Below are 16,349 nucleotides of genomic sequence, written 5' to 3'. Positions count from 1 at the left end.
TATTTGTGAAGCACTGTATTCTGTGGTGTATGGGGACAGTCTGCTCACTATATATCTGGGCTATCTTCTCATCTCTCCTGCAGTGGATCTGAGCCACATAATTTGTTTGCATGAGGAATCCTGAAAAAACCCATTTTGACTTCTGTCATCTGTGCATCCTGCCCAAGTCATCTGATCCAAGCTGAACAGTCCATCTGATTTCCCCCTCCCAACCATCACTGCTTCTCTAAAAACCACGGTCACAACATGGAGCTACTAACTAGTAGCTCCATGGTCACAATAAAACAACACCTACCAGTAATTCACAGAGTCTGATGCAGAACAATTTATGCTGTAATGTACTGTATACCAGTGCACACTCAACTACTTGGGGATGACTAAGCTTTGGTGTATTCTAACTGTAATCATTTGGATTGTCCACTTGTTCCCCTTCACTTTAAAGGGAAATTTACCCAAATATACAGGTGTACATGTGGACTGATAGAATGTGCAAATATTAGAACATATCAGTGAAGTTTGAGGAAAGTAGGATGATACATTCAAAAGTTACACATTTTGTACGTCTTGGCGCCACCATCATTGAATATTGTGCTGTTACTGCAGAATAATGATGGATAAAATTGTACATAATACTGTTTGGCAAACAAACGGAAATTCCACACAATCTCATTATATGAAAAGGTCACATTCCTTTGACTTGTTTCTGACACTGTATTAGTGGGAACATCATTCCCCCTGCTTTTTAAAAGAGGTATTAAAGTTAATTGCTCTTTCATTATGCTGGAAAGTTGAAAATATGCTTAAAATTGTTTTCTTTCATATTTCCTTATCTTGTTGTACAGCAGTGATGTCACAAGCTGTTGTAGTCTTCTCATTCAGCAATGGCAGCACCAAAGCTTTAAAAAGTCATAACTTTTTAATTATGATTGTCCAATTTTCCTGAAACTTCACTGATGTGATCTCCTAATATTGCTGCGATCACTCAATCCACATACAATGTACAACATACAACAATTTTTCAGTGAATTTCCCTTTAACTGTTCACTTGCTGTTGCACACGTAAAGGTATGTTTTAATTTGTGTTGCACACTTCCTTCCCACCGATGACATGATGAAGGTTACATTTCCTGCAGCTGCAAGTTGTAGCAGATTGGTGACTTACTTGTACCTGGTACACTGTACGTACCATACACACATGTAACCATCTAGATGTTTACATGGCAATTATATTAAAGCAATCAATACAAATCCCTAGTACACAAATGCCAACCTGTCGTTCTGCTTTGCACTATGCATACAAGCTACATTGTAAGAGTATAGACACATGTAGTAAACGTTTGCTGTACTCACAGATTGCCCAAAAAACCAAACAACAACACGTTAAGTTGTAACGCTTGATATTCACTCCTCTTGCAGTGGACTATGGGCTCATTTCTCTCTCTCTCACTCAATTTTTCTCATTCCTCATCAATCACTCAATCAAGTGGTGAACACACATGAGAAATAGGAGTAGGTAGAGCTCAAGTTTCATTTCCGACTTTGTCTCTTGTGGCATTCTAGGAGGAAGAAGACTCTTTTCTTTGTTGGAATGTGACTTGCTTTATTTTACATCTGATTTCTTGTTGCATGTTTTGTTGTTTTTGTCCTCTTTTCAAAATTCTAAAGAAATGCTGATATCATCTAGCCCTGATATAATGCTATCAAATAGTTGCATTTTTCTAAAAACCACACGTATTTGCCTGTCTGTAAAAAAAAAAAAAAAAAAAAACTAGAAATGTCGCTATGGCGACTGATATGCCTCCGCCATAATGCATGATTCTCCTAATAGGTCTATAGTACATGTGGACAATGTGTGATTAGATTTTCACAAAATTGGCAAAATATGAAAATGACACGTTTGTCACAAATGTGTTGAATGTTCACCTTCCTTGACCTACATTGTAGGTTTAATTGGATGAATAGGAGAGCATGTATTTGGGGATTTTAGGACTTTTACTTGACTTTGACCCCTTCATAAGTTTATGCATTGAGTAATTTTCAAGGTATGGAGAAAAAGTGCAATTTCTGTATTGAATAGTAAATTGTTACCATTTTCATCTGGCCTTTGACCCTTGACCTTTGACCCTAAACTTCATTGAGAGAATCATTGTCAGGCAGAACATGCATTTTTAAATATGTACTAAGTTTCAAGATAACTTGAGCCACTTCCGAGATATGGATGAAGAAGTAAAGTTCAGCACTTTCACTTGACCTTTGACCTTTTGACATTTGACCTTTTTGGTAAAAAACAAGAAACAAAACACTTCCCAGAGAATCTCTATTGGGTTAAACATGCATACACCAAGTTTAAACAGAAAAAATCCTGCATGCATTGCATAAATATGAGGGATATACATTGTAGTAAAATTTTGAAGTGTTGCCCTTGACCTTTAACCCTGATCTTTGACCCCATGAACCCAAAATTCTCTACTGCTAGTCAGTACATGCATTATATGTTCCATGAATATACCTTAAACCATTTCCAAGATATGGAGATAAAAGTGAAATTTTAACATTTTTACTTGAACTTTTGACCTTTGACCTCATGACCCCAAACTTTCACCAGAGAATCTTAATTGGGTAATATATGTATACACTAAGTTTCAAGAAAATATCTTCAGGCATTGCATAGATATGGGGGAAATAGTGAAATTTTTAGCATTTGACCTTGACCTTTTGACCTTTGACCTTGAGCATGTGAACCCAAAAGTTGATAGGCACAACTTCATCCCCTAATACACATACATGCCAAGTTTCATGAGGATACCTCAAAAGGTTTTTTAGTTACGCTGTCCACAAAATTCATTACGGACGGACGGACGGAAGGACAGACAACCCAAAAACATAATGCCTCTGCCACCACTTCGTTGCAGAGGCATAAAAAATAAAAAATGATTGCTATAAGCTATAACACAATTTAAACCACTGGAAATTTTTAAATATTAGTATTAGTAGTAGTACTGGAAAGTCAGACATTATATTTTTTTCCAAAAAAATGAAAAATACATGTACCAATTGATGCAGTGAGTATAATCATGTTGTTACACGTAGATTAACAAACCAAGGAGGTACGAGTCATCTCTCGTACCTCCTTGAACAAACCAATCACAGTTTGGCCAACTATGGGGAAATATTAAGCTGTCAGGTTCATTAACTAATCCTTTCTCTAAACATCTGGCCTCACACAGCCTGCACGTACATGTACTGTACAAGTACAACAATTATGTTTATGTCTTCGTGCCTATCAAATGCCGAGTTTGACATCCCTGGACACATTGATAAGGTCAGACGTAGGAGATGCCTGCAGTAGCGATCTGGGCATATTCAGGTGTAAACACCTTTGGACGGAGGTTGGAGTACACGGCATCGCACCTCAGCTGCACACAACCCCTGGCCAAAGGCAACATTGGTGTAGGCTGTACCATAGCTACTGTACAGTACATCTCCGTGGCTGTATACTGTGGTATAATGACCCTCCACAGCACTGTCTGCATACATCACAGGATGACGTCTCATCAAATGCAGTACAGTCTGTGAACATGACTATTTTGATTACACAGCTATTACATGGATTTGTAAAATCTATATATGTATACATACATTGTATGAGATCAACTCATTGACAATTAAAGGGACTGTACAGTTTTGGTTGAGGTGAGGATTTACAGTAGCTTTTAACATTTTGCGAGATATTCAGAAACCACTCTATGAGATGTCAAAGAGCATGCAATTTTCAGGGGTATCAAAAATTTATTTGATGAAAATTGGTTTTGAAATGGCTGACATATCCAAAAACACGGTGAAACAAAGAGATGCTAATGAAAGGTGTGACCTGTCGCCATTTATTATTATAACTTTTTCTGATATCTCAGCCATTTGAAAACCAATTTTCATCAAATAAATGTTGAATCCTTCTTAAAATTACATGCTCTTTCATATTTCATAAGAGGTTTCTCATTATCTCACTTAGGAATATTATAAACCTGAATCCCCACCTCAACCACTACTGTACAGTCCCTTTTTAAAATAAAAAATCCAACATGATCTAAATAAACATTGTTTCTTTATTAATTAGCTAATTAAAGGCTGCTACAGGTATTACAGCACTACATACTAAAGACTAAAATACAGGTATGTGCATAATGAGCATCCAAGAATATGAATTACAGCAAAAGATAATTCATCACTTTCTCATAATCTCATTACTGAAAATGGTAGCAAAACATTCATAACGGTAGATGTACACCCGCACAATATACATGTACAATGTCGTATTGATTCTTCTGCCATTAGTGAACGAAACTTTCACAAATTTGATAAGAATGGCAGCCGGCAGTCACTAAAGTAGACCAATGGGGAGCTCTCTATTCTGTACCATGGTAAAGGCCATTTTTTTGTATCTACAGAGTCTTTTTCTTTTTTACGAACTGGGACTTCCCAACTATTTCATGAGTGGTTTAATTCCCGATTGGGGAGTACAGTACTAATGAACAGAGAAATGCATGCGTGCAAGTCACATTCATGTCGGGATCAGAGATACTACAGTATTTTCATGTATTGTTAAATTTGTGAATAGCACCCAACTTGTGAAATTTATGAAAATAAAATCCTCTTGAATACTATGGTAAATACTGTACAGTGTGCACAGCTGATGTCACAATACACAGTGTACAGTTTGTACATGCACATGAGTGCAGTATCTTTAATGATGGGTAGTTCTCTAACTTAAAGGTAGGGAATCCCATTTGCATGCCTTAAATGAAGAGAAAAATACAGTGGTATGTTGAAGAGAGTATCATTTTAGAAACTCCCATAAAGTATTGAAAGTGGAAGGTAACATTTAGTACACTTTTTTGACCGTTAGATTTTGAATTGAATTTTTTTCGGGGCTCACCGTAAATTCCAGTACATTACTAGGCTACCTTTGCAGACCCATGCACTGCATGTATGTCCATCATGTATATTTTGTGAAGAAAGTTCATCAAAACTTACAAACATTTCTATATACATTCTTGCCACACACTCTATATGTTATTACATCAGCTCTTATACTTTTAGATTTGTGTTTATAGATAAAAAAATACAGAAGACTGCAACAAAAAGGCTTAAGTGTGGCTGACACACAGAACTACTGAGTAGTTGAGTTTTGTGCATTATTCAAATTGTAGATAACTGTTGACTTCCAAATTTCTGAGGTTCATATTCAATGTTTTGCTGCATTTTGGGAGGTCTGTAAAAGGTATCCCCTACCTTTAAGAAGGATCTACATGTACATGTACATATAAATGAAGCTGTATCCCTGATTTTACTAGCAAATTTTGTGAGTGTACATGTACCTGCAAAAGTTCACAGATAGACTGGTGTAGTCCACTCATTGACACTCTCAGCAATGCTATGGAAGTTCGAGTTGTGCTGTAGCACTGTACTTTGCTTCCATGGCTATGTTTCTCTCCTTCTACTTGGAGAAATCCACTCCAAAATTGTATCAATTTTGTAAGAAAGAGGGGAAAAAGTCCCTGCAAAACAGTGCAAAAATGATAAAGATCTGATAAATAAGGAAGTTATCACATTTTGAAATTCTGAAATTTTTCAGACAACACTTCTTGACCAGTCAATTGTACTACACTGTGTGTGTGTGTGTGTGTATTGAGAGAGTTACACAGCAGTTTGAATGTCAGAAAGTCATCCAACAAACAGACACATGTACCTGTATGTACCGTACAACACCCTTCCTTCTCTTTCCTCCCCAGTTTTCTCTCCCAATCCCATGACACATTTCAGTTTAGAAGTTCCCAAGGCAACTAAAACCAAAGCAGAAAGCTATAGCTGTATAATGGAGATATTGGTTTTGATTTTGCTGCCTTCTCTGTTTTGAGAAACCAGCTGCTAGTGTTTATGAGCAGTCTGAGCCATGGGACAACACTACAGTGTGATGGATTTACAGGAAATACTATGTACACAAGATATATTTTGTGCCTTTACTTACTCAAAAGAGATTTAAAAAAATAGTTTTAAAACATTGTATGAACTTTATACATTTGCATACATGTACAGTACATGCTTGCAGTCTCCAATTTTCATGTTCTGTCATGCCTTCCCCCCCCCCCTTTTCAGTTGTACCCAGTACATGTGTACATGTGCAATGTACTACAATGTACAGGGTATGTACAAGATGTACACCTTTCTACACCTTGATGTCATCATACAAGTACTACAGCTCCTGCCACGGCATTAACAAGAAGACTGACAGGAATATTGAAGAGATTGACAGCACTGTGTCAATTGAAAATCACATGATGATGATGTCAAGTCCCTATTAAGCCTTTCAGAGCCAGCATCTTAAAATGCCACTATTGAGACACTGCTATACAAATCAAAAGGGTTGCCAGTAGTCATGTCACAATTAAAATCCAAACTAGAAAGTGTGATACCTGGTAAGCTTTCAAGCATGTTGTACTGTAATTTACAAAATGGAATACAAATTTTGTATGTTCTTGTTCATACCCAAACAAGTCCCTCTGCACCCTTTATAAGAGCCAGCATCTTAAAATGCCACTATAAGAAACTGCTGTTCACAAAAGGGTTGCCAGTAGTCGTGTCAGAATTAAAATCCAAACTGGAAAGTGGATGAAGCTGTCTTAATAGTGCATTGTATAATTTGGCTTTGTTCAAACTCAGACCATGCTTTTTACTGCACTGATGCACCTGACCTAATGGCATGCAAGTAGTTTTAGGATGCGATGCCTACAATAAACTTCAGAAGTGAAGGATGTGGGCAAAACCAGAGGAAGAAAAAAAAAATTCAGGGTACATGTCCCGCAGCATACAGCATTTCAGTAGTACCTACAGCGTACTTGTGCCAAACTTGGCCTGGGATCATGGTCAGGTACATGAGCAAGATTTCATTGTGCACTATTTTGACCCAGATCCAAGAGAAGTACTGCACATGATATATTAGCCAGGGCTTGACACTAAGTACATGTACTGTAAAATGAGGAATGTTCATGAACATTCTAATTTTGTGAATATCATGGGAGCCAAGATTCATGAAACTGAAATGCATCAGAAAGTTCTTGTCCACACTACAAATATGTATGCACTGAATGTTACTAAACAATTAACAATTAATTGAACAATTAACTCACAAAAATTTTAGACTGCAAAAAAAAAGGCCATTGGCTCAACAACGAAAAAAAAAAAAGAAAGAAAAGTAAAATTCATTTTGAACAGTAGTTGCCTGACCGGGCCACCAAAAAATAGCCCTTGTGCCAGTTCGGTGGCCAGACATCAATTTTTAGTGGCCCTGGTTACTGAGGTACCGGGCCAATGCGAATGTCGAGCCCTGTATTAGTACTGACACTGTTAAAGGATAGGGTGTGCCAACACAACAATGTAGACAGCAATATCTTTTAAGACTGAAACAGGCTGATCTCATTCTCTGATAACTGCTCCCCTTGTTAAAATGCATGTAAAAATGTACATGTCTTTGCTTTGGGGGCCTTTTGCTTCTTTTTCATGAAGTTTTCTTCTTCTTGCTCTACTGTATTTAAGGTAAATACACTGTTTGCTGTTGAAATAAACTGCAAATAACATTACACACTGTATTGCCATGACTATCCTGGCACGTGGAGACAGACTGCGCTGCAACGGACATTGTCTGTTTGACTCCACTCATCACAGTCACGTCAACGCACCCTTCATCCAGTGAGTCATGCTAGTGATGATAGTGTTTGTATTTTCAGTGTACAGCTGTAGGTCATCCTCCCAGTCCACGTTAGCCCTGTGCTCTTGTTTATTAATCTACTGGATGACTGTGTGCATACACGGGGAGATTATCTTATTCAGTTGACAAGCTACAATGCATGTGTACAGCCCATTGTACATGTACTGCATTTACTCTGTTGCCTTGTTTTTGATAGGCTAAACAGATACACCTCAGACTGCACACTTAAATTCCCACAAAATGATGCAAATGAGATCTACTCCAGTCCTAATCAAATTACAGTATGTATGGGCACATAATCCGTTTTTCGAGGCTGGCATCAGCATTCAAAACTACCTTCACTTACGGCATGGAGGAACTCGTTGCTGATTCAAAAATGTGATGTGTGGAGAGAAAAATAAATGAAGGCATTCAATTCATCTCTGAAAATATTTGCAGATAAAAAGGAAAATCAGTACAATGGATGAACTACACTGTATGTTTCATCACGTTTGTTATTCATCGCATGTGTTCAATAGAGTGGTGTGCCAACCACAGTGCCAACTAGTGTTCAGTGTAGGCAACTGCTCCACTCGAACTAGTATTTCTTTTCAGAAAGAAAAATTTTGAAATTGACAAGCAAAGAACAAGAAATGGTTTACACAGACTGCAACAAATGTAAATGTTATAGTTTATATATTCCTTGATGTAAATTATCTCAGTAGTGTATCAACTTGTATGTACACACCACCATTATACATTGTGCACGTACAATTGTCATACAACTATCATTGTTCCTCCCTTTTGAAATATCATTTCCCCAAAAAGAGTATTATTGCTAATATTATGCATGCGTTAACAAATCTGACAAATATTGAGGCCAGAAATAAAAAGGACATACATGGAGATTATGTGTAAACAATGAACATGTACACACACGGTATCCATAACAATACGGGCAGAAAAAAAGTTACAATAGTTGACATTGCTGTACACACCTGAATAATCTTCACTTCTTCTCGAAGACATCTTTCTCAGGAGCTAGAAGTAAACTCCCATGACTTCCAAAATTGCACTATGTCACTTTGATGAGCAGCAGAAAATCAAAATGTTTTTTAAAGAATGAAACATTGTCAAACACACATATCCAGGGGAATTTTCAGCGTGTATTGACAAAAATCACTAAGAGTCAGCTGATATCACAGGGTGTCCACACTGTAGACTCCAGTGACAAGTTTTGTGTTTTACACGGTATGAATCCTTCCCACGCATCAATCCCCTTTGATGGCCGTTGGACACATCACTCTCCAGCATGACTCCGACCATTCCAGGAAGGCGACCCACTCCACTCTTGGGGGTGTCAGAGGGGGGCCCTCTGAAACGTTCATTGTCTGGTGATGTCACACTCTGCCTGTGTGCTGTCACATCCTGCAGTACGGTCGCGAAAAATACACACTCCCTCTTTACATTACATCACAAAAAGTATGAGGCCATCTCCAGGTCATCAGGAGTTCAATCTGCGAAATAGATTCAAAGAGAAACAGATGTCTGTGACATCAACATCGGACCAATATGTTCCAATGCACACTGCATCATATTAACAACAAGTATTCGGCAAGTATTTTGTCAGTTTTGCGGTACATTTCCAGACAATGCTTCACCCCCACTCTGGCCTGGGCAGGTCATTTCGCATTAATCCACTCACCTTATCCTACTACGGAGGGCAAGATCCTCATATGAGGTGACTCACACAATGCATGAGTGTTGCACATGCACTATACAAGATCTCTATCATCAAACTTCGGTAGAGGATGTACAAAAACAAAGGGGGGAAGGGAACTATTCAATAACGAGTCATATGGCAGCTGCCTGGATCTGGAAGCATCCCAACTGGTTACCTGCAAAACAGCATGCAAATATATGTGCGTACAGTTGTGGTATATGAGTAGCGCACAACCTTACCAGAATTATCACATCATTTCCTCACAGCATGTGAAGTTCAATATAGGTGCCTCCTACATATATACAGTGTATGAGGAATATTGACCTTTTCTGAAGCCAAATTTACACCAACAGTCTTTGAAAATTGTAAAGAAACAGCCTCTGAGGTGAAAAAGTTCAAACAGAGAGTTGTACAAACCAATTTCTTGTTCTCATCTTAAATGTTTCCGTACTAAGACACTTATCAAAAACTTTTGGCACAGCCATTTTCGATAGCTGATTATATTCACATACACCTGTACATGCATACTATACATGAATTTTGTATACAGTATGTAAACAGGTATTGAATAATCACACATGAATACATTTCAACATATGTAGTACTATAATCAAACACAAAAGGCATGAATTTGATGCATAATCATGTAAAGAACTACATTTTGTATTTATTTAACTTAGGTGTTTGAAAGAGTCCTACAGTGTATGAACACAAACCACAGGGCACTGCATTAAATGTGGCATAACAAAACCCAGCTTTTTGTGTAGGTGACACAAATTCACTTTTGTGGTTCTAGCAATTTAAGAGCAATTCTCATCAACCTCATCAGTACTGTCTGGGCTGTATGGTACCATGTCCACACTTAAATCATAAAATCAGCAACAAAAACAACAACACAGAATTGTGTATTTCACTTTCAGTAGTTCAGATTAAGAAATCTAACCCACTCACGGCCTTCTTATATCATTGCATAACTTCCTATCATAGTACAAATGTATGATGGGCAATAAGGAAGCCAATAAACATGACCTTATGAAATTGAAACATACATGGAATGTACTAAAAAAATGAAGTCGGAACAACGCTGATGAACTCTATTAGGACTACAGCCTTATATAAACAACATTCTACATGTTTGCACATGACATGCCCCCCAACCCCCCCCCCTCCCCCCCCCCCCCCCAAAAAAAAAAGATATCCCATACATTTCCTTCAATATTTTTAATGGAAAAAAAAAATGCAGTGGTTTTAACCTACTTTGAGGGTGCTGACCCTAAATCTTGGTGATGCAACTCTTGCACTTCTGAGGTTCTTGAGATATTCAAATGGCTGATAAAAACTTAAGTTTTGATATTTATAAGCATTTCCTTATAAATGGTGTAATAAAAAAGTAAATCAATGGTGTTAACCTACACTTCAAGGATGCTGAATCCGAATCTCAATGAAGCAACTTTTGCATCCCTGAGGAATTTAAGATAAAAATACCAAGATAGCTATCAAAAACTGAAATACCAATCTTAATATTTCCTTATAAAAGCTGAATAAGTTGATAATGAATTGATGGTTTTAACCTTATTTTAAAGGTAGGGGATACCTTTTACAGACCTCCCAAAATGCAGCAAAACATTAAATATGAACCTCAGGGGACTTGTTTAGGCCACTGCTGAGAAATTTGGAAGTCAACAGTTATCTACAATTTGAATAATGCACAAAACTCAACTACTCAGTAGTTTTGTGTGTCAGCCACACTTAAGCCTTTTTGTTGCAGTCTTCTGCATCTTTTATCTATAAACGCAAATCTAAAAGTATAAGAGCTGATGTAATAACATAAAGAGTGTGTGGCAAGAATGTATATAAAAATGTTTGTAAGTTTTGATGAACTTTCTTCACAAAATATACATGATGGACACACATGCAGTGCATGGGTCTGCAAATGTAGCCTAGTAATGTACTGGAATTTACGGTGAGCCCCGAAAAAAATTCAATTCAAAATCTAATGGTCAATAAAAATGTACTAAAATGTTACCTTCCACTTTCAATACTTTATGGGAGTTTCTAAAATGATACTCTCTTCAACATACCACTGTATTTATACAACTCTTCCTTTAAGCATGCAAATGGGATTCCCTACCTTTAAAGGTGCTGAATCTGAATGTATTTGATGCAACTCTTGCATCCTTTCGGATTTTGAGATTTTCAAGATTTTTGGCAGCCATTTTAGTGGCTATCTTAAATAGCACTGAAGCTAAAATATTAATGATTTTTAAACAGACTCTGCTTTTTCCTAAAACTCCACTTATGTCTTTTATTAAAACTGTAAAAGTGAATAGTTTGGTGTAATTTTTTTACGCTCGACTGGGTAAGCTGGATTTTGCTCTTTTTTTTTTAGTTTTAATTCCACAAAATCAGGACATTTATTACTTGAACATACATTGTAATTCTAATCATTATGATCAATGTTAGAGTTGGGGCACCAGTTTGCTGCTGGGGTTCAGTTTGCTGCACCCCTAGGAATATCTAACCATATCTTAAGAAGTACAGGGGTATTTTTTTTTTCTAAATTGTTTCATTTGAAGAGCAACTGAAGAGCTTTCTTTTGATATCAAAAGAATGAAATAACTCGGACGATGGCCTTCATAATTCTAATTCAAACCATCTGTGTCACACCATTTAAAAAAAAGTATGACTTTCTTAACAAAACATTAAGATTATCTTCTGTTGCTAGGCAACCACCATCATCCCATGTTTGTATCTTTATACAAAATCTTAATATCAAAAGAGGCCTGGCATGGTAAGGATTCCATCTGTGATTGTGTTAGATATTCTATAATTCATTTCCTTTGTCAGTTTTGAGGATTGCAACAGTGACCAAAATGCCGGGGATGGGTCCAGTTTGTGGCACCCCTATGGGATTTGCACATTATAACGCTATGTTACATGTCAAAATGGGTGGAAATTGATGAAATGAATGCAATCTTGAACTAGAAATGTCGCTTTGGCGACTGGTATGCCTCCGCCATAATGCATGATTTTCCCAATAGGTCTAGATAGTACATGTGGACAATGTGTGATTACATTTTCACAAAATTGGCAAAATATTGAAATGACAAGTTTGTCACAAATGTGTTGAATGTTCACGTTCCTTGACCTAGGTTTAATTGGGTGAATAGGAGAGCATGTATCTAGGGATTTAAGGACTTTAACTCGACTTTGACCCATTCATACATTTAGGCATTGAGTAATTTTCAAGGTACAGGTGTGGAGAAAAAGTGCAATTTCTGAATTGAATAGTAAATTGTTACCATTTTCATCTGGCCCTTGACCCTAAAATTCAAAAGATAATCACTTTCAGGTAGAACATGCATAATACATGTATGTACTAAGTTTCAAGATAACTTGAGCCACTTCCGAGATATGGAGGAAAAAGTTAGTTCAGCACTTTCACTTGATCTTTGACCTTTTGACCTTTGAGGCAAAAAAAGAAGAAAAAAAAAAAACTTTCCAGAGAATTTCTATTAGGTTACACATGTATGCATACACCAAGTGTAAAAAAAAATAACCCTGCTGGCATTGCATGATAAGAGAGAAATAGTAAAATTTTGAAGTGTTGCACTTGACCTCTGACCCCTGACCTTTGACCCCATGAACCCTACATTCTCTAGATAATCACTTCCAGTCAGTATAAGTATATACTATGTTCCATGAAGATACCTTGAACAATTTTCCAAGGTATGGAGAAAAAAAAAAGTTTTAATATTTTTACTTGACCTTTTGACCTTTGACCTTTGACCTCATGACCCAAACTTTCACCACAGAATCTTAATTGGGTAATACATGTATACACTAAGTTTCAAGAAAATATCTTCAGGCATTCAATAGATATGGTGGAAATAGTGAAATTTTATGTATTTGACCCTGACCTTTTGACCTTTGACCTCATGACCCAAACTTTCACCAGAGAATCTTAATTGGGTAATACATGTATACACTAAGTTTCAAGAAAATATCTTCAGGCATTCAATAGATATGGTGGAAATAGTGAAATTTTATGTATTTGACCTTGACCTTTTGACCTTTGACCTTGAGCATGTGCACCCAAAAGTTGATAGGCACAACTTCACCCCCTAATACACATACATGCCAAGTTTCATTAGGATACCTCAACAGGTTTCGATAGTTACCTTGTCCACAAAATTCATTACGGACGGACGGAAGGACGGACGGACGGATGGACGGACGGACAACCCGAAAACATAATGCCTCCGGCACCACTTCGTGGCGGAGGCATAAAAACTGTAAGTATAAAATTGTGAAGGATCGGGGTAATAATGAATCCAAATAAAGTGTTCTAACAAGCTGAAAACTAGTTGGACCATCAAAAAAAAAAAATGTTTTTTTTTTGTGTTTTTTTTTGCAAAATGTTAATGTTTGAAGAAATCAGGGGACATTTTTGTGTGGGGTACCGCAAGCTGGACCCCCCTGGCCCTGGCGCAAACCGGGTCCTCTTGGTGGTTGCAAACTTTCTGCATAAAATTGGTTATTTACGACTAGGGTAATTGTCCACTAGACTATACAAACTTGTGACGCAGTGGCAAGAGGCCTTCGGTACCTCTTCCAATTTAAAAAAAAAATAATAATAATAACAATAATTTCTGTTGCCCGTTTTACTAAAATACTAAAAAATACCCTTCAAAAAAGGCCTTAACCTGCCAGAAACTCGGTCCGCTATTCTGTACGTATTGTTAAATAAAAATGTGAATAATACTGTCGTAGTCCGGCTTTCACGTGGGACGGTAAAACCACTACACTTTCACTCTAATGTAGGATATAACTGAAATAAACTGAATTTATTTACAATTTCATAACAAACTCTGGATCAAAACTTGTAATACAAAGACCTAAGACTGTATTGACGACTGTCAAACATATGAACTGGTAAACGCTGTGGTAAAGTCTATTTCGAAGACTGCAATGGACCGCTTGAACACTATGGTAAACACGTTGACCTCTAAAAGAGACCACGTCCACTAAAGGAGATGATCCTCTAAAAGAGATGTTCCTTTACACAAGAGACGACCTGAAGACGACGTTCATTTAAAGACTACGTCCTTTAAAAGTTGACATCCAAAGTTCTCGTCCACTAAAAGACGAATATAAGACAACGATCACTAGAAGAGACCACGTCCACTAAAGGAGATGATCATCTAAAAGAGACCTTGTTCACTCGTAAAAGAGATGACCTCTAAACAAGAGAAGAGACCTTGTCCTTACAATAGACGACCCCTGTGAGATTTAAAGAAATCAGAAACAGGGCAAAGAAACAGCATGACAATATGCTAATTGTATTGATTTCTTTGTACATACAGTGTACAATTTCAATAAAACAATATGGAACTTATTCTTTCTTCTCTGTGAGATATTCAATGCATCAACACTGTACAAAATTTCACAATAACATGCTTTAACATTCTGTTATATTCATTTTGTGAAACACAAAAGCATAAACTGTATTCTGTCAAGAAAGTACATTATAATTTCCATATAATAGAAATATGAACCATCGAGCCATCCTGACTCACCCAACTGTCTCCTCATCGCTCTGGTTTTCCAACCAGCTGAGTAACCAAGTCCTTCATCTACAAAAAGATAACAATTTACATTTAAGCCTATATGTAAAATCTATACAATATTACAAAACACATATTTCTCGTGTTTACATTTTTTACATTAATTTCTCATCTAAATCTATACAGAATATATTGAGAAATTATTCACATATCACACATTCTTTGACAAGCGTATATCTAGCAATGTGCAAGTTGTATGACCATTATGCATAATGTGTAGTGCTTTTCTATCCTAACATACTCTGTAGCAACAATGCACTATGATACTAATATAAACATTGCAATAGGTCTTTCCCCTTTTTGTCAACATAAACATTGCCACAAATTCTTTCCCACACTGTCATTGCACTTTTCATTCATAACTTCACATACTCTCTGTGATTATGAATATAGTGTATAGTGTATTGCAAACTTCATACACACATGCTGCAAGAATGCCTAGCTCTAAAAATGATACATTTCAAATTGATACATTTATGCCAATGCACTCTGACTGCTGTGCAGTGATCGACATTCCTGTGTGTGCGTGTGTATACACTATGCACATTTTACGCTTACACACACAACGGAGCTAAACCTACTGTAAACAACAAAAACAAATTGCTACATGCCTAGGTACCTTTCTCTGGGTATGTGGCTACTACACACAGGATGTGTCTGTGCTTAATTTCTTATACAAGTCACACATGTAGTGGAAGTAATAAAAGAAATATTTACAAAACTTACTCAGCTCTCCTGAGCTCCTGGGAGGTTCCACCTCTCAGTACTTGGCTACTACTGAAGCTCTCCCAGTGTTCCATATTACTCCACAGAGTGAACAGTTCATCTTGTACAATTAAACTTCTTTGCATTGTACTCTAAAACTCCACTGCTTCATATAAACTCTGTAATATAAATCAACTATTATATATAGATGAATCATTGTTTACAAAACAATGATTCTACAAACTTATGAACACACAACCAAAGAACTTAATTTTTGTGATGTATGAACATTTAGGTGCACACTTGAATTACTACCCTGGGAGTCATGCATATTCATGAGGATGATGAATATTCATGCATTTCATGTTATCACACAAATTCAGTAATCAACTGATATTGGTGTAGAAATGAAGAGCACACTATGCTTCCACTAACATGAATACAACTCACAATTATATCTTCCCCAGGATATAACCATCATTTCTCCTTAATGAGAGATAAAACAAATTTGTCATTCTATTACTTGTGTTCCTGGATGGCAAAATCAATCAAC

The 16,349-nt window shown here is 36.9% G+C and overlaps 1 protein-coding gene across 1 annotated transcript in view; it reads right to left on the bottom strand.

Annotated features, from left to right (window-relative positions):
* Window positions 1-16,106, bottom strand: part of LOC140234801 (protein furry homolog-like) — a 124,289-nt gene extending 108,183 nt beyond the window's left edge. Inside the window, exons 1-2 of the mRNA XM_072314837.1 lie at window positions 15,044-16,106; window positions 8,740-9,258 (exon numbers count right to left, since the gene is read on the bottom strand). Of these exons, the coding sequence (XP_072170938.1) occupies window positions 8,740-8,770 (31 nt within the window). The 5' untranslated portion in view covers window positions 8,771-9,258; window positions 15,044-16,106. The remainder of the gene's footprint in view (window positions 1-8,739; window positions 9,259-15,043) is intronic.
* Between the last annotated feature and the right edge of the window lie 243 nt (window positions 16,107-16,349).

The sequence above is a fragment of the Diadema setosum genome, chromosome 11 (genome assembly GCF_964275005.1).
Source record: "Diadema setosum chromosome 11, eeDiaSeto1, whole genome shotgun sequence".
Taxonomy (NCBI): domain Eukaryota; kingdom Metazoa; phylum Echinodermata; class Echinoidea; order Diadematoida; family Diadematidae; genus Diadema; species Diadema setosum.
This window is presented reverse-complemented; position numbering and strand designations above follow the sequence as displayed.